Raw genomic sequence first — 26,656 nt, forward strand, 5'->3', positions numbered from 1 at the left:
TGTAGAAACTCAACTGTGGCATGGGAAACGGTGCGGTGGCTGATCACACCTCACTTCAGAGGTGCCCTTGGGTGTGTCCAAGACATGCAGAGTCTGTCGGTGAATTCCAAGCCTGTGTGACCCACTGAGCCCCAGGTGGAGCACGCTGGAGCACGAGCGATGGGGTTTGGCGGGTTGGGTGCCTACCGAGATAGACTCAGGGATCTTCAGAAGGGGGGACGCATGCAACGGGGGAGAGATTTGACCCCTTTCAGCCCCCACTGTCGATGTCCGTGCCGGCGAGGGAGATCGGTGGAGGCTGAATGGGACAGTCTGGCGGCTGCGGTGCCTAAGCAAAGAGGCTCACAAGGGTGGAAATAGGGTGCTGCAACAAAGAGCAGAGAGAGGGGAGCGATTCCAGCCCCCGCCGTCGCGGGTTGCAGGCCGTCCGCACACAAGCGCCCGCAGGGGGGGAGGGGGGTCTCGGTGGGTGTTTCAATGTTGACTGGGAGGTGCGTAAACCCCCTGCCAGATAGTCAGAAGGGCCGAAAAGGAAGTATTTCCCACGACGGACGGTAGGCCAGCCTACCGTCCGTTCCATATGGGTAGTGTGGCGGGCCAAGTGGTGAGTGATATGTTTGGTGCCCGCCTGAATTGGCATCCCTCCAAACAACCTCCAAATGCGCGATTCGTGAGCGCTTGCCTAAGATACATATGAATTCTTCGGCTCTAAACGTTCCATATCCGTTAGCAGGAGTAATCGGGGGAGGAAATGTGTACAGTCACGGACGGCATAAAGTGACGTGGGGCTGCAGTAGTGTTGGATTAGATAAATTGTGGCTGCACTTATGTTTAACACTACCCTAATCACTCACGAAGATAATACCATTGGTCCCACAATTTCCTGGGGCGGTACTAGAGCGCAGCACCAGTCCTATACAGTAATACATCTCTTACATACTGAGCACTAATAATAACAACCTGCGTAGATCGAGCAAAGATGCACTTCAAGAGCGCATTAATCACAACTACCTCCTCAGTGGAAATGCCCCGGCGACGTCGATCGCAACCGCGTCATCTTCGGCCGCGGCGAGTTGGCAGATAGCGTGTCCCGCGCGTCCTTCACGAGATCCGACTCGACGAACGTGCTCGGGTCCAGCGCCTCGGCGGGGTTGTACCGCCTATACGACGAGCTCGAGCGGAGCGACGACGCCGAGGAGACCTTCGTCAGCTTCGGCTTCTCGCTATCCGCAGGGAGAGGCGAGAGGCGCGCCCCGGGCGTCGCACCCGCGTTGCTGTACTGCTGCATGGGCACCATGCGGACGGACGGGGACCGGGGGCTCCAGCCTGCCGAGGAGGGCCCCGGGGTGCCCGCGTGAGGAGCCTGGCGGTAGACAGGTGTCGGCCCTGGGGAGACGGGACTTAGATTCGGGTTCGTGTATCCCTGCTGCTGCGCTGACGGGTTGGAGTAGGCTTGCGGCGTCTGCGAGCGTGAGATCGGTGAATCGAGCGGGCGCATGTAAATGTGCTCGGGCGCTGGCGGTGTCCGATCTGTGCCATATGGCGGGACCTGGTATACGGTCGGCGCAGGCACGGGGATCGGCGTATGGCGTGGACTCGCCCCAGCGAGACGCGAGGGAGCGCGTTGAGGCGAAGGAGCGGCTGATCTGGGACTCGGCGGCACGTATGGTTGATCGTAGGAATCTTGAGCCTGGCCGTAAGTGCTAGACGATATCGGCCGTTGATAGTACGAATTTGAAGGCGCTTGCTGCTGAGCGTACGAATTCGACGGCGGCGGTGGCGCATAAGGATTGGACGGCGGTGGCTGCGCGTACATGCTTTGCGGGGCGAGACGAGGGGACGCCTGAGGCGGAAGCGGAGAGCCCTGTCCTAGTGGGCTGGGGGAGACAGGTACCATGTACGGGCCTTGCGTACGGGAGCGCCTGCCATCCGAAGGCTGCATTTTATTACCACTTTAGCACACAAACGCTTGACAGAGCACGACCTGTCACTTACAGGGGGATCTCTGCTGGCAGGAGGCTGCGCCTCCGACGAGGCCGCTCGACGATGATAAAAGCTCCCGCTAAGGCTGGAGGGCGCGCGTCTCGGAGAAGCAACCGAGTACGACCGCTGGTGCCGGGACCCGGTGCTCGCTGGCGTCTCTGTGCGTCCCGGGCCAGACGCCAGGGGCGCAGGTGTAGTGAGATGCGCAGGGCGATGTCGGGGAGGGCCGCTGTAGCCATATCCTGATCTCGACTGCTGTGGAGAATACGATAGATAATCAGCGTCGGACGCCAAGCAGAGAGAAAGAACTAACAAGAAACCCACCTCGGACGCAGCCCTCCTCATCGACCTCGCGACGTCCGGATCAGAATACCTCAAGCTTTCCGCCATATCCCTCCCGCTCCTCGCCGGACTCCCATACGGCTGCGTCGGCACATACGCCTCATCCATGCCCGCACGACTCTGCCTCCGACTGCGCCCGCCCGACCTCACAGACCCACGCTCGCTCATCCCCTCGTTGATCACGCTGAGCGGCCGCCCGCGCGGCGAACGGAAGGTATTCAGGCCGAGGCTGCCCTGGCCGTGCTTCGCATGCGAGCCCGAGCTGAGCGAGTCGGGGAAGGACGGCTGCGCGTGCAGCTGCGCGGTGAACTCGCGCGTGAGGATGGGGCGCGCGCTCGTACTTGGCGGCGGCGGAGCTTCCTTGGGCGGGACGGGTGGCGGGGCAGGCGAAGGGCTCCGCCGGATTGCTTGCTCGGCGCCTGGTGTGCGCGCGCGAGGGAGCGTCGCGGAGGCGGCGCTAGGCGAGCGCAGCGGCATGGTGTACGGCCCCGGCGAGCGGCTCAGCGCGCGACCGGGTCCGGGGGACGGCGTCCGGTTGAGCTCGTGCGGCGGCGGGAGGTGGATGTAGTTGTCCGGGCCAGAGGGCGGGATCCAGTTGTCCGGCGGTATCTCGACGTCAGGGTGGCGGGGCGAGGGCACGGCGTTGTGGATCGGGATCGGGCGCATGAAGGAGGGCGAGCTGGGGGAGGCGTGTGTGGGGACTGGCTGCGCGGGAGTGGGCATGCGCGCGCTAGGCGTTGTCGTGCGTGGAGGGATCGGTTGGGGCTGGGTAGAGCGCGGGCGGGCGTCGGCATAGTCGCGCTCGCGAATTGGAGGACCTTCGGGCTCCGGCTCGGACGGGGGAGGAAAGTTGCGAAGGGCGTGCGGGAGGCCCTCTGACGACCGCTCGTAGGTGTCGCCTTCTCCCTCCTCCTCGCCTTCTAATCCGTCCTCGCCGAGCTCTTCTTCGATCATCCGATACGCCGCATCCCGCACGTCTGTCCGTCCATCGTCGTACCCAATCGCCCTGCCCTCGCCGTAACCCATGCTCTTGCCCATCTTCAACCCCTCTTCGAACCCGATCCGCCGTCCCTCCTCGCGCGCTATGCGGAGCAGCCGCTCCTGGTTCAGCTGCCTCGCGGTGCGCCGTGCACGAGCTGCCGCCGCTTCCGCATCTGCTCTTGCTGCTTGTTCGTTATTGACGGCTTCCTGAGCGCGCAGGACCTCCTGCTGGAGCGCGTCGCACTGGGCCTTGTACAGCGCCACCTCCTCCTTCGCACGGGCGGCCTCGAGCTCGGCGACAACACGCAGATCGTTGGCTTCGCGCAACTGGGTGCCGAGATCGAGGACGCGCTGCTCGGCGTACGCGGCGCGCTGGGACTCGGCGTCGAGCCTGTCGAGGGCATGGTTGTACGCGCGGCGGAGCTCGCGGACCTCGTACTCGTCCTCCCGCAGAATCTTCGCGAGCTCGCGCGTCGTATAGCTGTTCGGTTCGCGGCGGCGGCTGCGCGATGAGCGGCGGGACCGTCGGTGGCCGGAGCTCGGGAGGGAGCTCTCCTGCGAGTCCGGGGAAAGAAGCGCGGAGCGCGGGGAAGCGTTATCCGGGGGCGGGGCCGCTGCTGCGTGCGCTTGCCAGCGGTCTACGTGTTCGCGGAGGGCGGAGCTGGGAGATGAGTGGTTGATTCTTGCGTGTGGCCCAGGCAGTGGCAGACGCACCCTTCTGAGCCCTCCGAGTACTGCAAATCGTCCATTCGTGCTATCGCTGCACGGCTGTGCACGCGTGTAGAGGTAGATATAGAGCGTGCACGGATATTCGAACGCGAAACGTGTTCATGAAACGAGTGCAGCTGGCGTCAGGACGAGAGACCGTAGATCCGTGCAGGAAGGGCGTCATCGGGGGCATTTGCTTGCCTGCTATGTTTGGCACAATAGCCTCGGAAACTCTCGTCTTTCGAGCTCTGCAGACAAGGCACGCCGTCTGGAGAACGCAGCAGGAAGCGTACGGTCAGTTGGGGGGCAGAGCGTATAATCGCAATAGACAGGCAAGAGGAGCGCTAGCAACGAGGTCACTGAAGCTGTAACTCGGATGTACATTCGTCCCGATCATCCGCTAAGCTCGGTCGACTGACGACGGTGGAACGTTCATGCTCGAGACGACTCTGATATATAGTAACTGTAGCAGCTCATGTATCAAACATTACTATCTACAGTATTCTATCTACCAATCGATATATAGGTCGGGATATCTAGGAAATGACCGACATAGTTTTGTGGACGGACACGAACCGTACTCACCTTACTAGGGACCGCTTCGAAGGACTAGTTGCAAAGGAACTTATGTTTGATACTGATCCTAGACCGTCGACGTCCATGCAGTGCCTGTATACCAACTCTTGTGCACCGGACGTGGACTAAGGTGCCAATGGACCAGTTTAAAAAACACTGAAATACACCTTTGCCCACGATCAGACTCATAAAGCGGCCCAGAGTGAGAATATCCAGCCTATGCTTGCACGACGAAGCGAACTCGACAAAGTCGGACAGTCCGACTCGGACAAGGATGAGATGTCACGGTCACACTATACAGTCGAGTAACGTCACACAAATCTAACTTTCGCACAGGCGCCCGCGGCATCGTTACTAACCCTCCTCCAGCCCCTCGAACCCAACTCAAGCATGAGGTATGTATGGCAAACATTCGTCAGAGGGAACGGCTGCTCATCGTTGCGCACAGCGGAAGCAAGCTCTCAGTGTCAAGCGTGCGGGGCTCCGTCCGCGAGCTCCTCGCCGAGGCCAACGGCGAGAAGAAGCGCAAGTTCGTCGAGACGGTCGAGCTGCAGATCGGCCTGAAGAACTACGACCCCCAGCGCGACAAGCGTTTCTCGGGCACCGTCAAGCTGCCCACCGTCCCCCGCCCGCGCATGTCCATTTGCATTCTCGCCGACGCCGCCGACATCGACCGCGCCAAGCAGATCGACCTCGAGTACATGTCCGTCGAAGATCTGAAGAAGTGCGTAGTCGTCCTTCTGCGGATATGGTGGGGGTGAGAGCACGGGCTGATGCGGGATAACAGGCTCAACAAGAACAAGAAGCTCGTCAAGAAGCTCGCCAAAAAGTACGACGCCTTCCTCGCCTCTGAGGCGCTCATCAAGCAGATCCCCCGTCTTCTCGGGCCCGGTCTCTCCAAGGGTGAGTGTTTATCTCGTCTTAGACATGCTTTGACTAAATGTATCGGACGCAGCCGGCAAGTTCCCAACCCCCGTCTCGCACGGCGAGGACCTCAGCAACAAGCTCACCGAGGTCCGCTCCACCATCAAGTTCCAGCTCAAGAAGGTGCTCTGCTTAGGCGTCGCCGTCGGCCACGTCGAAATGACCGAGGACCAGGTGCTCGGCAATGTCATGCTTAGTACGTTCCTCTCCTTTCTCTACATCGGTGGCTTTGCTCATCGCGATCCTCCTCGCGCAGGCATCAACTTCCTCGTCTCCCTCCTCAAGAAGAACTGGCAGAACATCAAGTCGCTCCACATCAAGTCGACGATGGGCAAGCCCATCCGTCTGTACTAAACCCGACTCGTCGTGCCCATGCCATGTTCTCCCTTCCGCCGCCTTCTCCTCAACTAGACTAAACACGAATCTTGAGACCAGGACGGCGCGGCGTATCGTCGGCGCAGACCCGCAATGCACAACATGAAGCCCCGCACGCTTGGACCAACGGCTTTCTGAGGGGTTGGGAGTCGATTGGGAGCTGATGCGGGTTTGTGAACTGACCGTGCGTTCGTGACGTCTTGTAGTCTTTTCGTGTTTATCTAGTTCCTGTTTCTGGGCTGGTATGGTTGGAGGTATTATGAGTGCTATGCTTTGTATATGCTATGTATGTCGTGGTATATCGGCAGCAATATACGTATACGATACGATTGATTGGACGTCCATGTCGGAACGTGTCCTTGCAGGGTTCACCGCGTACGCGTCTCTGGGGACTTCGTCTGCGATGATCTGCACGTATGTACTACCGATACACTAGGAGATCCGCCCGATTCTTGTCTTATGACCTTGCTTCAGGTTCGACGTGCATAGTTTGCTTCCGTCTTCCAGATCTCGAGAGAGATGTGTTTACCTCATTATACATAACTGATTAAATCTACTGCTCCGAATATGTGCCTATCACTGTCAAAGTTTATCAAGACCAGTGCTGCTGCTGCGCCGGCAAAGCTTAAGGAGTCGAGATGCGAGGTGCCTTTCCCTTCGAATTTGCTGAAGATATTGACCGGACTCCATTCATCTACGTGTACATCGGTAGGTTGGTGGCTCAGCGGCGAGTGAAAGAAAGATAGTGGTCGCATGCGAGAGTACTTTGAGTTACATCTCGTGTTGTTGATGTTGAGTAACGGAGTCCTTACCCTCTCAGAGAGGGTGCGTGATTTCTAATTTCCAATCTGCAGCAACTGCAAGCTGGGTTAGCCTGATCTGCGCACATCTCAAGCCAGGGCCGTAGTTCTGTGATAGCGACGGGAGTCAAGCTCGGCTAGCGAGTATGCATAGCGATACGTGAGTGAAATTCATCCCTCCCTCATCTTCACAGCGGATCGCGATATGCACTGACCCACTCTTGCGCTCGCTTGCATGCGCAGAACACATGCATTATTCGAAGACTCGCACACTTGGCTAGGTGAACCTACAGCGAGAATCGGTCCCGTGCCACATTTATGCGGCACATGCGTCGAGGATCTCCCGAGGAATTGACCGATCATTGTGGCGCAGTGGCAGGCTTGGTTCGCGGGAAGGACCAGGTGAGTGCGCTCGATGAGGTTAGCCTGAGCACTGCCAGCCTCTCGGTTAACAACACTGAGCCGCTCTTCAGCACCAAAGCTAAGCGCTGCTTACCGGAGACTAGTGCGTCGAGTACTCGGTCAATTATATTGAAGTAAAGATTTAAGCTACTGGGGGGACAGCTAAGCCACGCGTCCGTCGGTGCCTTGCGTCCCCGCGACCGTGACGTCGGCCGCTGATGGGAGACAAGGTATGTTTGACGCCGGGTAATGAGCAGAAAGTGAAGGCCGCCCGACGATTGTCACAGGTGCGTCGGTATGCAGCGTCGTCCTCTGAGTGGCTGTGTATCAGTGAACAGGGCGTGCCACACTTCCGTTTCGGCCGTGCTTATCCACTACGAACACGGTCATAGGCACATAGGCACCTTTACCAGTGGCGTCGATCCATCCTTCCACTTTGCGACTGGCGCGATCCTCTCTGATTAGCGGTGAAGGACCGCTCTGGCTCGGGCCGGCTGGGGAACGGGAAGATGTTTGAGGTGATTGTGCGTTATATTTTACATACCAAGCTGCCCGTGGCAGAACCACGTACCAGCGCGCTTGGAAGGCGATGAACACAAACCACGGACGATCCCCGCCTGATCGAGAGACAGGTGTACCGATTGTTCATCCCCTTTTCAGACCGCTAACGGTCCGACACGTTCTAGGTAACCAAGACATAAGAAACTGGACACTTTGAATGGTGAGTGACTCTGAACCTTCCAGGCCCGCCGAACCGAAGTACAAGCGGCGTCAAGTTTACCCGCCGCCGTTCAAACGCAGCCGCCTTGACGCTGCTTTCGCTATTACGTGGTATTTGATCCCCGCGTTATATTTTGGTTTTCTTCGCGAGCGCGAGCGTCTCCGGTGTCACAGATGTGGCCTCTGATCTGCGATTCACGCTGAATCGTTGGTGCGAGTTCTGTCAGTGCAGGTGACCTTAGTACTCGGAGAGTGGAAACACCCTAGGTCTCACTCAGGATACACTCAGACGCGGTGTCCCCCGTACAGTTCTGGATGAGGCTGCAGGTCTGGCATCTAGCTTCAAGTGCACCCACATCGCAGCGGTACGCAACGCCTGAAGGTAGGCATTTTGAACGCTTTCACATGGACGAAAATGCGTGCATAATCTGGCGGTGCATTGGTGGGGACTCTATCCACGCGCTGGACCCACTTCCTTTCCCGGCGAACCTGCGGCTTTGTTTCAATGTTTTCACATACCTGGCGGGGAGAATGATCTTCGAAGGTGAGATTTGAACGGAGGTGGTAGGAGGAACACACTGCTGAACAGTGAAAGCCATGGTACTTCAGGCTCTCGTTAATTCTGCCGGCCCGCGTGGCACTCCAACCGGGGAATTGCGGCCATGACTTATAAACATAGGACAATGCTCGGGAAACATGTTCTGGTGAAGCGATGGTAATATCTGTTATCCCAGATATTCGGGGACCCATCGTTGCAGCGTTGTTAGTTACAGCATCCGTCATGCCCCTACGGGAGCAGGCCAGGGCTTTTGATGGACAGGCCGATATACTGATGGTTTTTTCAGCGTATCCCCGAAGTTCAAGGAATCCTTCTAACTGGTGCGCGGATCCTATTTTCGCTTCACAGCTATCTGACCGCTCCAAGTAATACACCGTCGTAATCTTCATCCAGAAAGGGTAGTCATCCTTTCTGCCCTAGGTACGTACCTGCCGGATATTGACATCTCCTATTGGAATATTCTTGAAGAGACTCCAGGATAAATTTACGAGTAGGTGATTCAACAGAATCCCGGACTTCCTCATTGCCAGTATGCGACGAGAATGAGTTACGAGTATTCATGGACAAACACTAACCTCTGTAGATTCTGATGTCTTTTTTTCGGTACAGTGCTCCACCGGGTGTCACCGTGGATCTATCAGATTGCTTGGCCTTGCACAGCTACTATGTAGATCACGACCGTGATCCCCGGGGCACCCTCGCGAAGATTCAGATGGAAGGGAGGACGCGTAGAATCACTGTTTAATCCAATGGGGATTCCATCTCTGCGAGTCCGAGAGCATAACAGTACACCGACTAGTATGTCCGCAGGTATGCATGGAGATCCCTGGGCTGAAGTACATCGCTTTCCAGAGGCCCGTTCTGTGGAAACGCTATCGAAGCGGCACGTGACGCTTCTCGTGCCTTGTCTTAACAGGGTACCCTTCGCGGTCGCAATTATCTCTGACCGCTATTCTCATGGCCCATGTTAGGTTGCTTGTTAACGTTAGACATAAGCACGGGAAACGCCACAATCGACGGGCTTTCGTGTACACCTGGAATGTGACTAATCTTCCCCAAGAACAAGGGCCGAGCCCAATATGGACGCGCTTGTGGACTAATCCTTCGTCCTATGTTTCCGCTGGCTCAGCCCTTCGTCGCGCAAGTTGTCTAGATTATAGGCCGGTGTACCGCACCCATTGCAATATTAAGTGAGCTGATTTTCAATCACGACTCAACGCTCATAGCCACCAACTATCATTCAGAGACAATGATCAGCAAACTCACCGTGTCCTCTCAGCCAATATCTTGCCGAATGCGCAGACCTACGGCACCAGTGCGGTCATTGTCTCCTCACGTGGGACAAGAATAGATGGGTGCGGATAGGCCAGAATGCCGTTTCCTCATCAGCGGTTGCCGCGCTGCTTTTCGCGCTCTACTGTCAGTCGCCGTGTACGTTCCGACGAGAGTTTGACCACGTTGTCTCGTGTAATGACCCGACCTTTCAGGATAACCTTATCATAGTATGAATCAAGAAGCACGCTATATATACCCCGCGCTCGTTTGGAGCAGGCATATCCACGATATGTCAGCCCGGGCAGATCGTGTTTGATGACAGGTACTTAGCGCCCTGTTCTTCTTTCTGATCATTGGTCTTTTTACTGCTATCGGTCACTGCCCTACCTTTCTGCGCGCAATAGTACTCGTAGAGCCAGTTACGCGGCGGCGAAGTGTTTATGGCCTCTTAGTGATGCCGTTGCCATTTCATGATCGTTGGGGCACAGCTTATCGTACGTGAAGCTCCGAGCGTTAATACATTTCGACGATGGAAACAAAGATGAAGAACCAGCAAGTTTCGCACAAGTCCACTTGGCCGGAGGAAGACGAAGAGACTTGGGCTTATTCGGTCACGATATGAACGCCGCTGCAGTCAGACTCCATCTCGTAGTAAGTAGACGGCGAATATCGAGTGCAAAGCTACCGAGTGTCCTGGACTCATCGATTTTATTCACTTTGCCAAATGCTGAAGGTATCTGTGCAAGATTGACGTGAGATTTACATACCAGGCTAGCGTCTCCTGATCATGACTGTTCCGTGGTGTTCAGCTTCGCGGAGCCAGAAGCTGAAAACACACTATGTGTACGTGTGTATGTCCAGGCCATAACGGATTCCGTTTATCTAACCGATGTATAGAGCGACCTCACAGGTGACCACACCAGGCGACACGTGTGGAACGCGATGCGGTGCTCGGGACTCGAACCGACTGCCTCAGAGGAATCGTTTGCATGGCGTGATTTGCTGCCATTGGCTCACCTCGGTACGTAAAATGAAGCCAGGAGATATGGAGCTCACAGGTACATACATTGTTGCGCACTCGGGTTGTGCTTGGACTGCAGTGACGGCTCGGGCACTCGATCGATATAGTCACGAGTGGGACGGAATTGGGGAACACAGTTGAAATAGGATGTCGCGGCGGCGAGGGCGCCCGGTAGCCGGGAAGACGGCGTTGCACACGAAGCGGGAGCAACGTTGCTGAAAACGGTGGCGATGGGATAGAGGAGGAACAGTCGGCGCCAATGCGGTGCCGCGAGTTAAAGGCATTATCGAGAGACTGGCTTCGATCTCGGACGTACCGGGAAGAGCGCTCTTAATTCTGGGCGAGGTTCTGTGGAGGATTGCTGAAGTACCCCGGTTTGCAACGGGAATCTCGATTCGAGGGTACTTGATGCACGCGAAGTTTGGAATCCGAGCGGACAAGATGTTGTAGTGACGTGTAAGACCCAGACTCGACGTGCCTGGGGCGGTAAGTTTCACAACAGATGGCCATTAATGTGGCTACGGCCGCGTTCCGCATCCGCGTGGCCTTGGAACGAAAGAGAAAAAAATGAAAACTCACCAAACAAACGTTCGCGTCTCAAAGAATGGAATAAGGGGCCCCATCAGGAGAAGTGTCAACTGAAAGTCGATGCCTGATATGGCCGTCGTTCGCGGGCGGGGCTTCGGAGGCACTTGATGGCACGGCCTATCGGAACCAAAAACCAGAGCCTGTGACCATCAAAAGTAATTATGGCTTCGCGAGCCGACGCTCTGGATGCTGCACAACCGAAGCCTATACCTAACCGAAATAATTATACAAGCCTCTTTATCTACCTCCCGCCACTCTAGTACGCGCGCCTACCTCCTCCATCGTCGGCCCTCCACGCGGATTCGGAATGCCTCGCGAATGCTCGTCAAGACACGATACGGCGCCGCTACGCTATGGCAATGATGCTTACTTAGATGACAATGCTGACTCGTATCCTCGATCCCAGTCCGATACCAGCTCTTCCCCGTCATCGCCCGTCCAGCCCTTGAATCCGAAGAAGAAACATTACTGCACAGTATGTGGTCGTTCGTTTACCACCAGCGGGCACCTGGCTCGACATAGTCGTGTTCACACCGGCGAACGTAACCACATATGTCCATTTCCAGGCTGCCAGACGCGATGCTCCAGGCAGGACAACCTGCAGCAGCAGTGAGTGTATTTCATTAATTTCCAGGTGGCAATTCGACAGTCTGGCTGCCACCAAGTCGGCTACTGTTCGCCCATCAGTGTGCGTAGTATATGAACCTGTTGCTGAACAGCCACATCGTCCGACTTCTGTCTTGCTCCGTGTTCTCCACAGATCGCGTCTAACTGACGTGCCCCAGTTACAGGATTCATTTATCTCCAGGATCACGTAGAGGGTCATCCGCAAGTGCTAGAGCGGCGTTGAAGAAAATGGCCAATCAGACTACGGATACTTCTTCGGATGAACGCCAGCCGAAATCACGCTCAACCTTTCGCCGCACTAACCCATTTCCTGCGCTCTCTGCACCGCCAGCATCTCTACCACCTTCTACGTTTGGCGCTGAAATTTACGATGGTTCGCGTCCGCCGTCTGTTAGCCCCCCTCCCGACTCGCCACCTCCACTCGTGCAGGCCAGGCCATCGCCCCATATCCTCACTTCATCCCATAGCACCTCCAGTTGCTCTTCGGTATCTCCGTCACCTCAGTCTGACCCCGCGTCCCAGAACGTCCACCCAGTTATTTTAGATGCCTCTCCCGTTCTGATTCATAATCCGCAAGATCCATCGTCTCGCTTATACTCTGTCGCGAAGAGCGGGGTAATTTCCTACGAGGAGCAGGCAAAAGTTGCGCCTGCCCCGGAGGCGGGTTATGCACAGCCGTCCCGGTAAGTCAGCATAATCCCGAATGCCCAAAGCTGTCCCTGATCATCATAGCTATCAATATTCTACGTCGAACGCGTACGCTAGCGCGTCTTCCCCGGTATCTCCCGTACACCAAGGGGACGCCCATCCGTCGTCCCAAGGCCAGTCACTCGCATCACATCACGTCTCTCCTGTGGACCCATCTCCCCATGTCTCGACGTATCACGGACGGACTTACGAATCTTATCAAAACGTCCACCCGTCACAGCCTCAGATACCACCAAGTGACCACCAGCATCAACGGTCGCCTTCTGATGTCTATGCGCAGTACCCGTCCCAGAACACCTCTCGACACGCGATCTCGCATATCTCCCAGCCACGACCACAGTTACTCCCATACGGACAGCACTCGCATTCCGGGTACCCTCATTCGTCATCTCCAACATCAGTCCCACACTCGATATCCCCGCTCGAGTCGGAGCGAGCTACGCCGGTGCATCAGCAAGTACGCCCGGGCGAACACATTAGTACCCACACGCTCAGCAGGCAGCCTACTTTAGAAAGTGCATCTTTCTCCGCCAACGAAGGGTCTTTCGCGAGCGTCTACAATGCGCAGGGGGAGTCTAACGACCCCGCTGTCTTGCCTAACTCGGGTTACTCGTACACTTATCGGCGGGACGTGGATCACCACGTTCCCTATTCTCAGCCCAGGAGTCAGTACCTACTGCCTCAGTCTCAACCAGCGACGGTTCCTCCAAGTCGGTACCCTTCCCCTCGTCGCGGGCTACCACCCATGGACGTTACCCGGCCTGTGGACGGTGTGGCGCAGGTGTATACTCAGCTTCCGCCTCATCAGTCGCCGCACGTACAGCACGTCGTCGAGCCTGAGGTACACGGCTATGCCCAGTACCAGCAGACGTACGACTCCTCCCAGTCGACGAGCTACCTGCATCAGCCGCAGCCGGTTATGCCTGGGACGCACTATCAGACGGTTGTCGCCCCTGTGAATGGGCACGATTGGCGCGAGCCCGGTGCGTACGATGCGCGAGGGAGGCATCTAGTGGTATAGCGGTGTTCGGGATAAGGTATGCCGTGGGCATTTTTTGTATGGCTGATTGGTTCGCCACTTTGTTTCCCTGGGGATGTTCGTAGTGCATTTCCCTTCCTCCGTCTTACCCTGTGACTGTTGTTCTCCTACCATAGACATACTGACTCTATTACGGACGATGCGCCGCCAGCTATCGGGTACATTGTTATTCTGTTTTCCAGTTGCTCTCCGGTCTCGATCACGATTCATTTGTCTACCACTGCTGCATTTGTACTATAGGCGCATACCATACAGACACAAAGAAATAAAGGTTGTACATCATAGAAGGATCGGATGAGCATCTGCTTCGGATGCTGACAGTGTAATGAGATTGATGCGCCCGACTACAAAATTGGTATTCAAGTGTCTATAGTGGCTGCCCGTATCGGACTTCTGCCACTTTACCTCGGACTTGTATCCCAACCGTAAGGCAGCGGCCTCTTCCTCTCCACGTCTGCTGCTGTTATACCTCCTGATACTTGAAACGCTCGTCGGCGTGTACGACGGCGCAAGGTGATGCCGAGTGACCTCGATAGGTCAGTTCCATTCCACCGCCTATTGCGAACGCTTCAGTTCCTCACGTCCTATCTCCGCACTCTCTGTCTGCGCTGCAAAACGGTAGACAGATCGAGCAACTGGCGCGCTGTGAACCGATCTCGGAGGAGCAAGTCAAAATCTTATGTCTGAAAGCTCGTGAGATTCTTGTGGAGGAGGGCAATGTGCAGGCGATAGACTCTCCGGTTACGGTGCGCACTCTCGCTGCACCACTGCCACACACACACCGACCGACAAGGTTTAGATATGCGGCGACATACATGGGCAGTTCTTTGACTTGATGGAGCTGTTCAAGGTGGGAGGGTCATGTCCACAGACTAACTATCTGTTTATGGGTGCGGCAGTTAGTGATTCGAAGCTTGACACAAGCACTGACTACGTGTAGGCGACTTTGTCGATCGTGGATTCTACAGCGTAGAAACGTTTCTGCTATTGCTGGCTCTAAAAGTCCGATACCCCGAGCGCATCACGCTGATTCGCGGAAACCATGAGTCGCGTCAGATCACCCAGGTATACGGCTTCTACGACGAATGCCAGCGCAAGTACGGAAGTAGCAACGTATGGAGATGGTGTTGCGAGGTCTTTGATTACCTCGCGTTAGGAGCCATCGTAGATGGCCGAGTATTCTGCGTGCATGGCGGACTGAGTCCAAATTTGCACACGATTGACCAGGTACGCTGAGTTGCCTCTCTTTTCTAGGTGTTCCGACTGAATAGCGCGGCATTGTGAAGATCCGAGCCATCGACAGAAAACAGGAGGTTCCACACGATGGGCCTATGTGTGACCTGTTATGGTCCGACCCGGACGGTAAGCAGCCATTCATTTCTGCCATCAGCGCTACGCCGAGTTGCCTCAACGTGCGTGGACAGACATCCAAGGATGGGGCGTATCGCCCCGCGGCGCCGGATATCTCTTCGGCCCAGATACGACGAAAACGTTTGCGCACAATAACGCTATCGACCTTATCGCGCGCGCACATCAGCTCGCGATGGAGGGATACAAGCTCATGTTCGATAGAACAATCGTGACCGTTTGGAGCGCGCCCAACTACTGCTACCGGTATGCCCGGTCTCGCGCTTCCGCGCTGAAGTGTCACTGAGTAGCCTTTATGTTGCTCTGTGTCAGGTGCGGCAACGTCGCTTCCATTCTCGAACTGGACGAACATCTTGCGCAAGAGTACAAAGTTTTCGGGGCCGCCCCGTCGGTGCGTATTGTCGCCACGTCCGAGCGTCCGCGGGGACCTTACAGACTATTTGCAGGATGTCCGGTCTATACCCACAAAACGCCCCCCTGCCGATTATTTCTTGTAGCTCCAGCGACCTCCCCGTTTTACGAATATAACCCACAACTGTAATGCCCCGGTGCTTGTAGCCTTAGTAATTCCTTAACGAACTCCCCTTCCAATCGCGTGCCTTGATCGTAACGAGGCGCCTCAGCCTTCTCACAAAGTCCAAGTGACATGTCCTTCATCACCGGACCAAGAGCAAGAAGCACGATCCAAGGATAGCGAACTGCCATAGTATTCGAGAAACAACTGATGATGAGTACACGTCTAACAATAGATGTCGCTACAGCATTGGATCATGAATCACGATATGTGGGGAATATGGGGGGGAGAAAGTGGAAATGGTAATGCTGATACAGTTGAGACGGAAACGCGGTGCACAAATACAGTATTGCCTTGCGCGCATATGAATTGGTTCACGTCTTCGTCTTCCCCGTCGTCTTGCTGATGAGCTTGGCCTTCTCGAGCGCGGCCTCACCTGCAATGCATCACGGAGGCAAAAAGTCAGTTCCAACGATCCCCACGCCGAATCAGACAGAGAGCGATGACGTAGCGCTACTGACTTTGCTTCATGAGCGACCGCTTGTAGTCGACGATCGAGATGTCTTCCTTGGTCAAGTTCCTGATCGTGCGGTCCTTGACTTCCCACAGCTCCTCAGCGACCTGGGAGATGAGCCCTAGAAACAGGAAGAACGCGGAAGACCAGAGTCAGACTGTGCGGCAGAAGCACGGATGGGTACTCACGGAAGTCATGAGACACGATGACAACGCCGCCCTCGAATTCCTTGATCGCACGCGCGAGTGCGTCGATGGACGACATGTCCAAGTGGTTAGTCGGCTCGTCTAATAGGCACACATAATCAGCACTTAAGGGACATCCGTCTTACCGCTCGCAAACGCACCGAGCAACAAGATATGCGGGTGCTCCATCGCGAGCTGCGCAAACACGACGCGGTTCCTCAACCCGTCCGACAAGTGCGAAATCGGCGACGTCTGGTGAGCGCCCGACAGGCCAAAGCGGCCGAGCTGCTGGCGCCACGCCTGCACGTCCTTCTCGGGGTACTTCTCGTGGAACAACGCTTGGAAGTACTCGATAGGCGACTTGTCGTACGGGAGCTGGTCGGCCGAGTGCTGCGAGTACTTGGCGAGCTTCAGCGACGAGTGGCGCGAGACCGTGCCCTCGCACGGCTGGAGGACGCCCATGACGAGGTGGAGGAGGGTCGATTTCCCAGCGCCGTTCGCGCCGAGGATGGCGACGCGCGAGTCCATGCTACAGAGTAGTCAAAACGAAGACCCTCACGACACCATGAACGCGACACGTACTCGATACCGAAAGACAGGTGCTCGTACAGATAGTCCTCCTTCTTGCCCGAGTACGAGAAGGCAACGTCGGAGAAGGCGATGATGGGCGGTGGGAGCTTGCGCACGTCTTCAAACTGGAAGTTGAGCGGTCGCGGCTGCTCGATCTTCTCGATGAGGCCGGCGGCCTCCATCTTGTCGATGATCTTCTGCTTCGACTTGGCCTGCTTGACGAGGTTCGCATACGTACCCGCGGAGGCGATGAACCTTGAAACGGTCAGAATAGAAGCAATCAGCAAGAGCGCCGGGGACTTACTTCTTGATGTGGGCGATTTCCTCCTGCTGCTTGTGGTACGCTTTCATCTGGTTGACTTCGTTCTCGGCCTTCGTACGGACGTAGGTCGAGTAGTTACCGCCATAGTACACGAGCTTCTTCTTGATCGTCAGGTCCATGATATTCGTGCACACACTGTCCATGAAATCCTGCGAATGGGACGTGATGACAAGGATATGGTTGTACGTCGAGAGGTACGCCTCGAGCCAGACGACCGCACCGAGATCGAGATGGTTCGTCGGCTCGTCGAGCAGGAGCAGATGCGGCTTCACGAACAGCGCGCGCGCAAGCGCAACACGCATCCGCCACCCACCACTCATATCCTTGGTCGGCTTCTTCATCATCTCCGGGCTGAACCCCAGCCCGTGGAGGATACTCCCTGCCTTGGCCTCGAATGTGCTCGGGTCCATCTCCTCGAGCTCCTCGTAGAGGTGCTCGAGGCCGACCTCGTCGATGTCGTCGGCGGTGGACATCTCCTCGATGCGCGCCTCGAGCTTGGCGACCTTCTGCTTTGCGGAGGAGACGATGAAGTCGACGGCGTTGACGTCCGAGGGCTCGGCCTCGCCGCGGACGAGGTAGATGTCGATGTGCTCGGGGAGGGGGATGTCTTGCTCGGCGATGGATTGGAGGAAAGTGGACTAGGCGGGAGTTGTAGGTTCGATCGTGTGACGGATAGGAATGAGACGCACCTTGCCAGAGCCGTTCTCGCCCAGCAGACCGTACCGCTGGCCGTAGTTGAGCGAGATCTCCGCGCCCTCGATGAGCAGCCGACCATGGAACGAAAGAGTATACTGATCAATTTTGATATCACGGCCCTTCGGGTCAGAGACGAGCACACCAGACGCACTCCTGAGCGGAATGTCAGATCGATTCACAGTAAACAGAAAGAGATACACTCACCGGTCGGTCGCGATCTTCAGCTTCGCCATCGACGTCAGATCCTCCTGGCTCGTCGACGCCGACAGACTCGTCAGCGGCGTGCTCGCCGTGCTCCCGTTCACCGATCCGTTCACGCTCGTCGCCGTCGTAGAGTCATCGCCGTTTTTCACCTTTGCAGCCTGCTTTGCGGCCTTTTCGGCCAAGCGCTTTTGTTTCGACGCAGAGGGAGCCATCCTGAAAGTACTGTAGAGTAAAGAAAGTCGAAATCTAGGACAAGAACAGCAGAAAGCGGGAGGCAGCACAGATGCCTCGAGGAGGAGAAGATATAGATGAGTTTCGCGCGCTGATCGATATTCCTGTGGCTCAAAATTTATGATTACGTCATCGATTTATCCTGCCCTTGCGACCAAAATCTAACTTGTTCTTCACGCTGTCGCTGCTGGACGCGGAGGGATTTCCTTGCATTGCGGACAGGACTTTTACAAACTCAAAACATATATTCGACTGGGATATAACCGTCTGGGGTTTGTCGCGCGATTTCCGGCTGCTTGGAATCAGACAGCAGTCACAGCACGAATGACTGTCTTTCATGGCGGCCGTTGCACGGTGGATTGCTTGATGTCGACGCTACAATGGTAACAGTATTATGCCTCAGAATCTGCTGGGGTGGCCTGGTGCGCAGCGCATCATGCTATCGCATCAGATTCAGAAGCATTCAAGCAGGTACCAATGAGAACGTAGGGCTCATCACTGGGAAGGCAGCGAAGGCGACACAGATCTATCTCGATAGTGCGCAATTCTATGTGTCTTCTGAGGCTATCAAATCTCGCTTCTTCTTTTCTTTATCTGAGACTGGTATCTGTAAGTACTGGCTGTACGACAACGCCGGTAATAAGCTGAGGTAGCTGTGAGTGATTTTGGACATACACAAGTGATCATTGATACAATCGTGGTGGAGCTAAACCCAGGGTCAGCTCCATAGTTTTGTTATCCCACCTGTCCAAATGGATGGGTAATGACATGAAATGCAGGCGCGTTCCGAGGACCGCATGGCGATAGATCATGAAAACCGAAACTATATGATGCAACTGCACACCACCTGACCCACGTACATCCTACATGGGCGGGCATGGCTCACGGAAAGGATGCGCACGTCCTTGGTGTCGCAGTGCATGATTATCTGAACAGTGGAGGAAATCTGCATTCACTCCAACCCCAGCACCTCCCTGACCCCGTCCCTGGATAAGCCGCTCCCCGCAAAATCATCAAACGCTCCGTCCCCCATAACCGGTATAATGTGCCTCTTGATGAACTCTGCACCCTCGACCGCACAAACCTCCGGATCCTTGAACGCGCACTCTGACTCCGCCACCGCCCATCCTTCGTACCCATACTTCGCCAGTCTCGTGAATATACCCTTGAAGTCGATCTGGCCGTCCCCCAGCGCCCTCGTGCGCCCCGCCCGGTCTTGCCAGTCGGTATACCCGCCATACACCCCCTGCCGTCCATCCGGCACGAACTCCGCGTCCTTGACATGGAACGCCTTGATCCTTTCATGGTAGATATCGATAAACGCGAGGTAATCCAGCTGCTGCAGCACGAAATGCGACGGGTCGTACAAAATACACGCGCGCCGGTGCCCCCCAACATGCTCCAAGAACCGCTCGAACGACACCCCGTCGTGCAGGTCCTCGCTGGGGTGTATCTCAAAACACACGTCCACCCCCGCCTCGTCGAACGCGTCCAGGATCGGCCGCCAGCGCGCCGCGAGCTCCGCAAACGCGGTATCGATCAAGCCCGCTGGGCGCTGCGGCCACGGGTAGAAGTACGGCCACGCCAGGCTGCCCGAGAACGTTGCGTGCGCCTTCAAGCCCAGCCTCTTCGCCGCCTTCGCGCACGCAAACATCACACCCGTCGCCCACTCCTCCCGCGCCTTCGGATTCCCGCGATACGCCTCCGGCGCGAACGCGTCAAACAGCGCGTCGTACGCCGGGTGCACCGCAATCAGCTGGCCAACGAGGTGCGTCGACAGCTCCGAGATCTCCACGCCGTGCCTGCGCACCGTGGCGTTCAGCGCGTCGCAGTACGCCTGGTCGTCCGCTGCGCGGTGCACGTCGATGAGTCGCGGATCGGCGGGGACCTGCACGGCGCGGAAGCCGAGCGAGGCGGCCCAGCGCGCGAGCCCGTCGAGCGTGTTGTACGGCGGCGTGTCGCGCAGGTACTGCACGAGGTGGATGGATGGGCCTTTGATGGTGGTGAGCTTTGGCATGGTGGGTGGCGGGAGCTCCGGCGGACGCCCGACAGGCTCATAACTGGGATTCCATGCAGGGTGCGTCGTGGGGATCGAAGTCGAAGCAGGGCTTAACTTGGCTTTATAGGTGGAAAGGGTACGTCCTGTCGACTCAAGATTTCTCCTGTAGGACCCGATATATTATTATTTGAGGACTGGCGGCGGACTAGGCTTACGGGGATGCGTCATTGGGACTATAGTCGAAGGAGTGCTTGGCTTACAGGCGAGAAGGGCACACCGTGCGGTCTTTGACTCGAGAATTTATCTTGTACAACCCGAGTTATCATCCTTGGTGGACATATACTAACTCTACCACCGCTTCCCCAGTTCCCTTCCTATCTCGTTCGTAACTGTGCCCACTTCCTCTCCCAATCACTTCTGCTAACAGATACAGGACGCTTACTATTAGGCTCAGGGTGTTCGCATGCACGAACCACGAATTTGGTGGATGCCAAATCGGGCGAGTGCTATACATATCGCTTGCCCTCTCCTTCCACCCAAGGCATGGCCCGAGACTCACCATATGATGAGACAAATTAAGCCGGTCTCTTTCATACGGTAACTGGACGATTTCAACCTTCTACCGGTCGAATTTGACACATTTAGCGAACGAATATACCGGTCGAATTTAGGCCGGTCTCACGCCTCCAGAAGAGCCACACATGTACAAATAGTACGCATTCAGACGCGGCGTTGCCCACCCCCACTTGAAGGCACGCGATCTCGCCTTCCACTCGACGATGGACGTACTGCCAGTAGAGGTGATCGAGTTGATCTTCCTAGCTGCGTGCTGCGATGGCGGGAGGATGGCAGGCTCCATAAGAGCGACTTGCAAGACTTTCCGTGATATCTCAGACGCGTGCAGATTCCGCACCGTCGCCATTGCGAGCGAAAACCAAGCCTTATCCTTCCGCGATGCGTTCCGCCAAGCGTCACCAACGGCGCAAGCCAGTATGCGCCATCTTTTCGTGATGGTACCCGGGGAGAGTCAATCCGGTATCGCTACTGCAGGTTTGTACATTATCTGCCATCGCTGCCACTCTCTGCTTACGAGGCGCCGAGGCGCCTCGTAGAAGAGATTGTTCGATCGGTTGCACAATCTCTCGAAACTCTCACCTGCGTCGTGACTCCAGCCATCAGGGGGCACCTGGGCATCATGCTTCGCCTGGTCTCTACCGTAACCCAATTCCCTCAACTCCGCGCCCTGACACTGCGTTGCGACGACGGCGGGGTCCTCGGCGACGACTTCACCACGCCGGAAGCTGGCATCTTGTTCCCGCGGCTGCAGTACCTACACCTGGCACATCGCGCCATGGCCCCCTTTACAGTTATTCACCGTGCCGTCGATTACCTAAAAACTTGCGCCGGTAGTCACCTCAGGAGGGTCACGATATCTGGCGGGACCTGCATGAAGAGAGGTGATTTGTCGGACTTCCGGGAGATGCTGCTGTTTCCGAAGCGTCAGCTGCCTGGCAACTCCCCACCCTGGTCAGCTTTATGTCCTCTCCAGACATATATTCTCGAGCCGTACTACTTCATCGAGTCCTTCCGTCGAGGATTAACCGACCTTGAGAAGGAGACGAGGGAGAGGGAGGGTGCTATCCGGCTCGTCCTCCTGCCGAGGTGTGCCAGGATACCCTGGCAGAAACGGATGGAGGAGTGGTTGTTGGTCCGAGCGGGTGAGCTAGATCCGCTGCACGAGTGGCCGGAGGACATCCCCTGGACCGGCGTAAATCCCTAACTACGGGAGACTATAAAATAGCAACTTGAAGGCACGACGGAACGCTGGATACAGACGCAAGAGCAGATGGTTCGGGCTTCGTCCGCAACTTCCGTTAACCGTCGGTCACTCTACGACGAAGACGCCCCCGGTCGACGTGGGTGCATGCAAGTGCGAACAATTCGTGGCGAGAACGTGAAAAGACAGCCGCAGGCGTGGACTCGGAAATGTTGCACCTTAGGAGAAGATGGATATGGGTGCCGGTGACCTTGGGAATATGTTACTCGTCGACCCCACGGTATAATCTGGGGTAGAGACATTTTGTAAGTTTTGGCTGTCGAGCTATCAATAGGTGTGGTTACACCCCCCATAAGCATGGTACACTTAGGGCCAGCGTCTATGTCAAGTCTATGTGCGTCATTTGACACGCGGCGCAAGAGCAGCTCTGTGCGTGATTGCCACGTTCGTGAGTAGGTGAATGAATGATCTCCCACATGTAGGCTGAACATTCCAGGAGTATTCTTTCACTCACACTATAGCCTCTTGCTCTGACAATTCCGCGATGTTGAATGATCTCCCTGTCGAGGTTATCCAGCAAGTCTTCGAGACTGCGTGCTGTGACGGCGGACGGACAGCCTGCTCCTTGAGGTCTACTTGCAAGGCCTTCCTTGCTTACACCGCAGCATCAACGGCAAGCAGTCTATTTCTTTCCGCCCTGCCTTACAGCAAGCTTCGGTGGCGGCGCGAGCGAGCACCCGCCATATTTTCCTGGTGGTCGCCGACGACAATGAAACCCATGTCGAAGCTGCTGGTACGTGGGTCCACCTTCGCATGTCTAGTCTACCAATCATTGCGCCGTCGGCAGTAACTATCATCCTGCTCGCATCGTCCGCTCTCGAGACCTTCACCTGCGTCATGCAGACCAAGTCCATGCGGCTGTACACATCCCTGCTAGGAACCCACTTTCCCCGCCTGCGCACCCTCACCTTCTGCTGCCACAACGGGACGAGCGTCTACTGCGATCCCACTTTTCTCCCGGACTGCGGGATAACATTCCCTCAATTACAGTACCTCCACCTGGCATACACCTCTCCCGACCTCTTCGCGTGCACCCACGGCCTCGCATGCGACTTCACAACCCGCGCGGGGCCGCACCTGCAGTGCCTGTGGATATCGGGCGGCGTGCTCCTCGAGCCGTGGACCACTGCGGCATTCAAAAACATGCTCTTCTCACAGACTACTCCGATAACGGACGGCCAGCGTACTTGACCCGCACTGGCGCCGATAAAGACCTACATCCTCGAGCCGTACGACTCCTACCCACACGGCGGGCAGGCCGTCCCGAACGAGCTGCAGGCCATTGCGGATGCGACCCGCGAGAGGGAAGGTGCCGTCAAACTCATCCTGCTCCCCAATAAGCGGAGCTTGGAGTCTCAGAATACGAATGCCGGCAATGGGTGGGATGCTCTTTGGCTTGTGGACAAGGGTGGGACGCCGTGGCTGGAGCAAAACTGGCTTGCTGCTCGGGCGGACGAGCTCGACCCTGTTCGAATGGCGGGAAGATGTACCGGAGGTGCTCCTCACCATCATCTCGCGCTACTCATTCAATTGCCTGCTCTCTGGTTTTTGTGTCAATTAGCAAACTACAAGTTCCGCACAAACTACATTTATATCATTGTGTTCCCACTGATCTTCCAGAACCCACCGTAATCCCACGGTAAGTTTACAGCGCTCCGTTAAGATATCTAGGCAAACTTATCAGTGTCACCGACTCAGGAGCTGACCAAACAGGTACTCCCGGTGAATGTCAAGAGCCGCAGCTACTATTGCACCCCACCAAATGCCGCAGACCCGAGAGGGGAAGGCCACATGCTGATCAATAGGACGCTAATGAACTCTAACAGTCATCGCAAACCACAAAGTCTGCATAAGATAGCAGCGCTGGCCTGGTTCGCGTTCTTCTGTTTCTGACCCCGCGTACGATGGAGACACTCCCGAGAGAGGTCGCCGAGCAGATCCTTGCCCTCGCATGCGCCGATGGAGGGCGGACAGCCTGCTCCATCCGCGCTTCCTCTAGTGCTCTGTGCGCTGCATGCGAAAGTCATAGATTCCATACCGTTCTCTTACCCGGCGAGAAGCAGCTTCGGCGCTTCCAAGCGACGCTCCGTGAAGCCTCTCCCGCAGCACGCGCAGGTGTTCGTCACCTATTTCTGGTATCGCATGCTCAGTACGCCGGGGCCGCAGATACGCACTCCCGCTCTTCCAAACTACATGTACACTAGCACCAACGTGGCGGCTAGACAACGTAATACGTATCGCATCGCGCACTCTCAAGTCGCTCACTCTACTCATCGAATCCCCCTGCCCTGAGCTATACATCTCCCTGCTCAGCACCTCATTTCCCCGTCTGCTCGCGCTGTCCCTGCGCTACCCCAAGAAATTCCAGCCCGTGCGCCCCGTACCCTCGAGTCCGGTGACATTTCCGAGACTGCGCAGCTTGCACGTCGCGTATACGAGCCGGACGAGTCTCCGGCTTGCACAGTACGGGCTATGCGCCTTCTCCGCCAGGGCAGGATGTGACCTGGAGAGGGTGCGCGTGTCGGGCGTGATGCTGACATGGGGCGGGCTGGCGCCGGATATCCTGCATCTGCGCGCGCTCCTGGGCATCGACGCCGCCCAGCGCAACCCGTGCATGTCGACCTTGTCGGGGATCGACACGTACGTCCTCTCAGCGCTACACCCGCCGCACGATGTTATCAGTCCCGAGGAGGAGGTCGTGATTCAGGCAGAGCTGGAAGAACTCGCAAAAGAAGCGAAGGAACGAGGGAACGTCGAGCTCGTGCTTCTTCCGTGCACAGGCGACCCGCTGACCTGGCGCGATCCGAAGACGCTTGCAGAGTGGGAAGAGGACTGGCGGGAGGCTGAGGGCGGTGCGCTGCCGTGGGTCTGGGAGGGCGCCAGGACTTGGAGATGTTGAGACGGCACCGCGTGGGGAGAGAGTAGATGAAAGGTCTGAGGCTCGATACGACATTGAGGCTGACTTGGTAGATGCGCTATGCCAGACTGCAAACGGACACGAGCTTGATATCCGGGACCTTGCTCGCTGTATCGCGGTTCCAGTGTCTCGCGGCCCGCAGAGTCGGACCGCGGACAGAAGCGATAAGGTGCCTCAAAAGGCCATGGAACGCTCAGAAACACTCGCGACCTGGCCGCACGATCGCGAAGGGGAGACGCGCATGAGACGCCTGGCAGACATAAAGCGTGCCATAGAATTCGTCCAGAGTCCGTGAGCCAGAAGACGGGCGCTTGCAGGCCCAGCCGAGAGGATGGCATGTTAGCCTTCCCATGGCCGTTCCTCTTTCCGGGACGTGCAAGAGCACGTTGGTATACTCACCCGTTTATGAGTCCCGAACGAGAGAGCGCATGCATCGACCCGGAAGTGTGAGGTCCTCCGCCTGATAGTGACATCGGGTTTGGCGAATCCTGCTTTGGGTTCGTAGACGGAGAAGGGAGCAATTACGACGAGATCAGTGCAATAGTTCCGTGCTGTACGTATGTCGACGACGGGGCTGCACGATGAGACACTCGGGCAGCGCATGCGCCTAGTAAGACAGCTCCCAAGCGCAAGCCGGAACCAAAGCGCGCAAATATTTAGGGAAAATGAGAGCATACGCGCACAGGTGCGCGACGCCAGCAGTGAGAGCGGAGGAAGCACGTACACGGAGACTCTTGGGAATCCTTATCCACTCTCATCCGCCCTTCGCCTAACGTCCAGCTTGGAGAAAGGAGCCACGTACCGCAGGCGGAAATCGTGGGTCGGAGAATCGAGGGGGGGATCGAGGCACGGGCCGCTGGACGGTGTGCAACACCACGGAACACATAGTGTCCCGTGAGACTTACGCAGCTCTTCTTAGCTGGAACCGAGGGAGGGGACAATAGCGTAGCAGGGAGGTGCCAGATTTGAGCTGTAGGGCCTATATCGGCGGATGGGATTTATACGAGTAGACAGATGTGTTGATGGGGCAGGGACTCGAAGGGAAAAGGAAGGAACCACCCACCTCGTGCTTCAGTATTAGAGCCAAGCCGTTGACTATATCGTGTCCATCTTCCTCCCCGGTGCCCCTCAATATCCTTCGGTAGGCAGATTCGGAGTTGAGATCTAAACGTGAACGTAAACGCGGAAACTTGACTCGTGCTGGACCATCTGGATCCCTCGGACGCAGCTGGAAGACGGTTGAGGCCAAGTGTGTTGAGCATTGCTGTCAAGAGGGCCTCGACGAGCGCGAGCGCGAGCGACGACCATCGACTCTGACTCGGATTGGCAAAACAGAGCATGCCACGAGGGGCGCACATATTGAAGGAAACGAATAGCATACACGCACCCGCGGGCGGCGGTGAGGGACACACACGCTCGCTATACGCACACCAAGAGACTGATCGACATATTATCCGCTCTCATCCGCCCTCCTCATTCTGTCGATCGGCGCGGGGGAGACAAGCCGCTCACTGCCAGAGGGAATCGCGTATCCAGAAAACGCGGGAGAAGGGCAACGCAGCGTTTACACCGGCGCCTGGGGCACGGAGGAATAGGAAGGCTGACAGCTCACGTCGTAGTTTGGCATCAGAGCCGGGCCATTGACTACACCATATCCGTCTCCCCCCCCCC

General features: G+C 56.6%; 10 protein-coding genes across 10 annotated transcripts; 7 read left to right on the top strand and 3 right to left on the bottom strand.

Annotated features, from left to right (window-relative positions):
* Window positions 1-1,517: 1,517 nt before the first annotated feature.
* GLOTRDRAFT_109421 (uncharacterized protein) lies at window positions 1,518-2,495 on the bottom strand (the record flags this gene model as incomplete). The annotated part of the gene is given in 4 exon segments (XM_007863739.1): window positions 1,518-1,585; window positions 1,600-1,936; window positions 1,996-2,238; window positions 2,308-2,495. Coding segments are annotated over 4 exon segments (836 nt in total), but the record flags the coding sequence as incomplete, so codon positions are not given.
* Window positions 2,496-4,869: 2,374 nt separating this feature from the next.
* On the top strand, window positions 4,870-5,868 carry GLOTRDRAFT_102957 (60S ribosomal protein L10A; the record flags this gene model as incomplete). The annotated part of the gene is made up of 5 exons (XM_007863740.1): window positions 4,870-4,877; window positions 5,039-5,314; window positions 5,378-5,493; window positions 5,546-5,710; window positions 5,771-5,868. 5 exons carry the CDS (start codon window positions 4,870-4,872, stop codon window positions 5,866-5,868), a joined length of 663 nt encoding a protein of 220 aa, XP_007861931.1.
* A 5,693-nt stretch (window positions 5,869-11,561) lies between these two features.
* GLOTRDRAFT_33579 (uncharacterized protein) lies at window positions 11,562-11,867 on the top strand (the record flags this gene model as incomplete). Its single annotated transcript, XM_007863518.1, has 1 exon — window positions 11,562-11,867. The coding sequence occupies one exon, from the start codon at window positions 11,562-11,564 to the stop codon at window positions 11,865-11,867; it is 306 nt and encodes a 101-aa protein (XP_007861709.1).
* A 242-nt stretch (window positions 11,868-12,109) lies between these two features.
* On the top strand, window positions 12,110-13,572 carry GLOTRDRAFT_135848 (uncharacterized protein; the record flags this gene model as incomplete). Its single annotated transcript, XM_007863741.1, has 2 exons — window positions 12,110-12,564; window positions 12,614-13,572. Coding segments are annotated over 2 exons (1,413 nt in total), but the record flags the coding sequence as incomplete, so codon positions are not given.
* Window positions 13,573-14,106: 534 nt separating this feature from the next.
* On the top strand, window positions 14,107-15,566 carry GLOTRDRAFT_54329 (serine/threonine specific protein phosphatase). The gene is made up of 8 exons (XM_007863632.1): window positions 14,107-14,164; window positions 14,251-14,374; window positions 14,428-14,518; window positions 14,569-14,855; window positions 14,915-14,990; window positions 15,053-15,242; window positions 15,309-15,387; window positions 15,443-15,566. The coding sequence occupies exons 1-8, from the start codon at window positions 14,145-14,147 to the stop codon at window positions 15,491-15,493; spliced, it is 918 nt and encodes a 305-aa protein (XP_007861823.1). The 5' UTR covers window positions 14,107-14,144; the 3' UTR covers window positions 15,494-15,566.
* An 87-nt stretch (window positions 15,567-15,653) lies between these two features.
* Window positions 15,654-18,311, bottom strand: GLOTRDRAFT_135849 (P-loop containing nucleoside triphosphate hydrolase protein). Its single transcript, XM_007863742.1, has 8 exons — window positions 18,002-18,311; window positions 17,791-17,950; window positions 17,084-17,739; window positions 16,792-17,034; window positions 16,371-16,738; window positions 16,213-16,311; window positions 16,032-16,145; window positions 15,654-15,946 (listed from the first exon to the last, which is right to left on the bottom strand). Exons 1-8 carry the CDS (start codon window positions 18,211-18,213, stop codon window positions 15,885-15,887), a joined length of 1,914 nt encoding a protein of 637 aa, XP_007861933.1. The 5' UTR covers window positions 18,214-18,311; the 3' UTR covers window positions 15,654-15,884.
* Window positions 18,312-19,184: 873 nt separating this feature from the next.
* GLOTRDRAFT_125101 (xylose isomerase-like protein) lies at window positions 19,185-20,249 on the bottom strand (the record flags this gene model as incomplete). Its single annotated transcript, XM_007863743.1, has 1 exon — window positions 19,185-20,249. One exon carries the CDS (start codon window positions 20,247-20,249, stop codon window positions 19,185-19,187), a length of 1,065 nt encoding a protein of 354 aa, XP_007861934.1.
* Window positions 20,250-21,010: 761 nt separating this feature from the next.
* Window positions 21,011-22,011, top strand: GLOTRDRAFT_125102 (uncharacterized protein; the record flags this gene model as incomplete). Its single annotated transcript, XM_007863744.1, has 2 exons — window positions 21,011-21,281; window positions 21,344-22,011. 2 exons carry the CDS (start codon window positions 21,011-21,013, stop codon window positions 22,009-22,011), a joined length of 939 nt encoding a protein of 312 aa, XP_007861935.1.
* A 541-nt stretch (window positions 22,012-22,552) lies between these two features.
* Window positions 22,553-23,700, top strand: GLOTRDRAFT_125103 (uncharacterized protein; the record flags this gene model as incomplete). Its single annotated transcript, XM_007863745.1, has 4 exons — window positions 22,553-22,602; window positions 22,674-22,801; window positions 22,856-23,172; window positions 23,281-23,700. The coding sequence occupies 4 exons, from the start codon at window positions 22,553-22,555 to the stop codon at window positions 23,698-23,700; spliced, it is 915 nt and encodes a 304-aa protein (XP_007861936.1).
* Window positions 23,701-23,972: 272 nt separating this feature from the next.
* On the top strand, window positions 23,973-24,967 carry GLOTRDRAFT_125104 (uncharacterized protein; the record flags this gene model as incomplete). The annotated part of the gene is made up of 3 exons (XM_007863746.1): window positions 23,973-24,073; window positions 24,132-24,217; window positions 24,273-24,967. 3 exons carry the CDS (start codon window positions 23,973-23,975, stop codon window positions 24,965-24,967), a joined length of 882 nt encoding a protein of 293 aa, XP_007861937.1.
* Window positions 24,968-26,656: the final 1,689 nt, after the last annotated feature.

This window comes from Gloeophyllum trabeum (assembly GCF_000344685.1).
Source record: "Gloeophyllum trabeum ATCC 11539 unplaced genomic scaffold GLOTRscaffold_00002, whole genome shotgun sequence".
NCBI classification, from domain to species: domain Eukaryota; kingdom Fungi; phylum Basidiomycota; class Agaricomycetes; order Gloeophyllales; family Gloeophyllaceae; genus Gloeophyllum; species Gloeophyllum trabeum.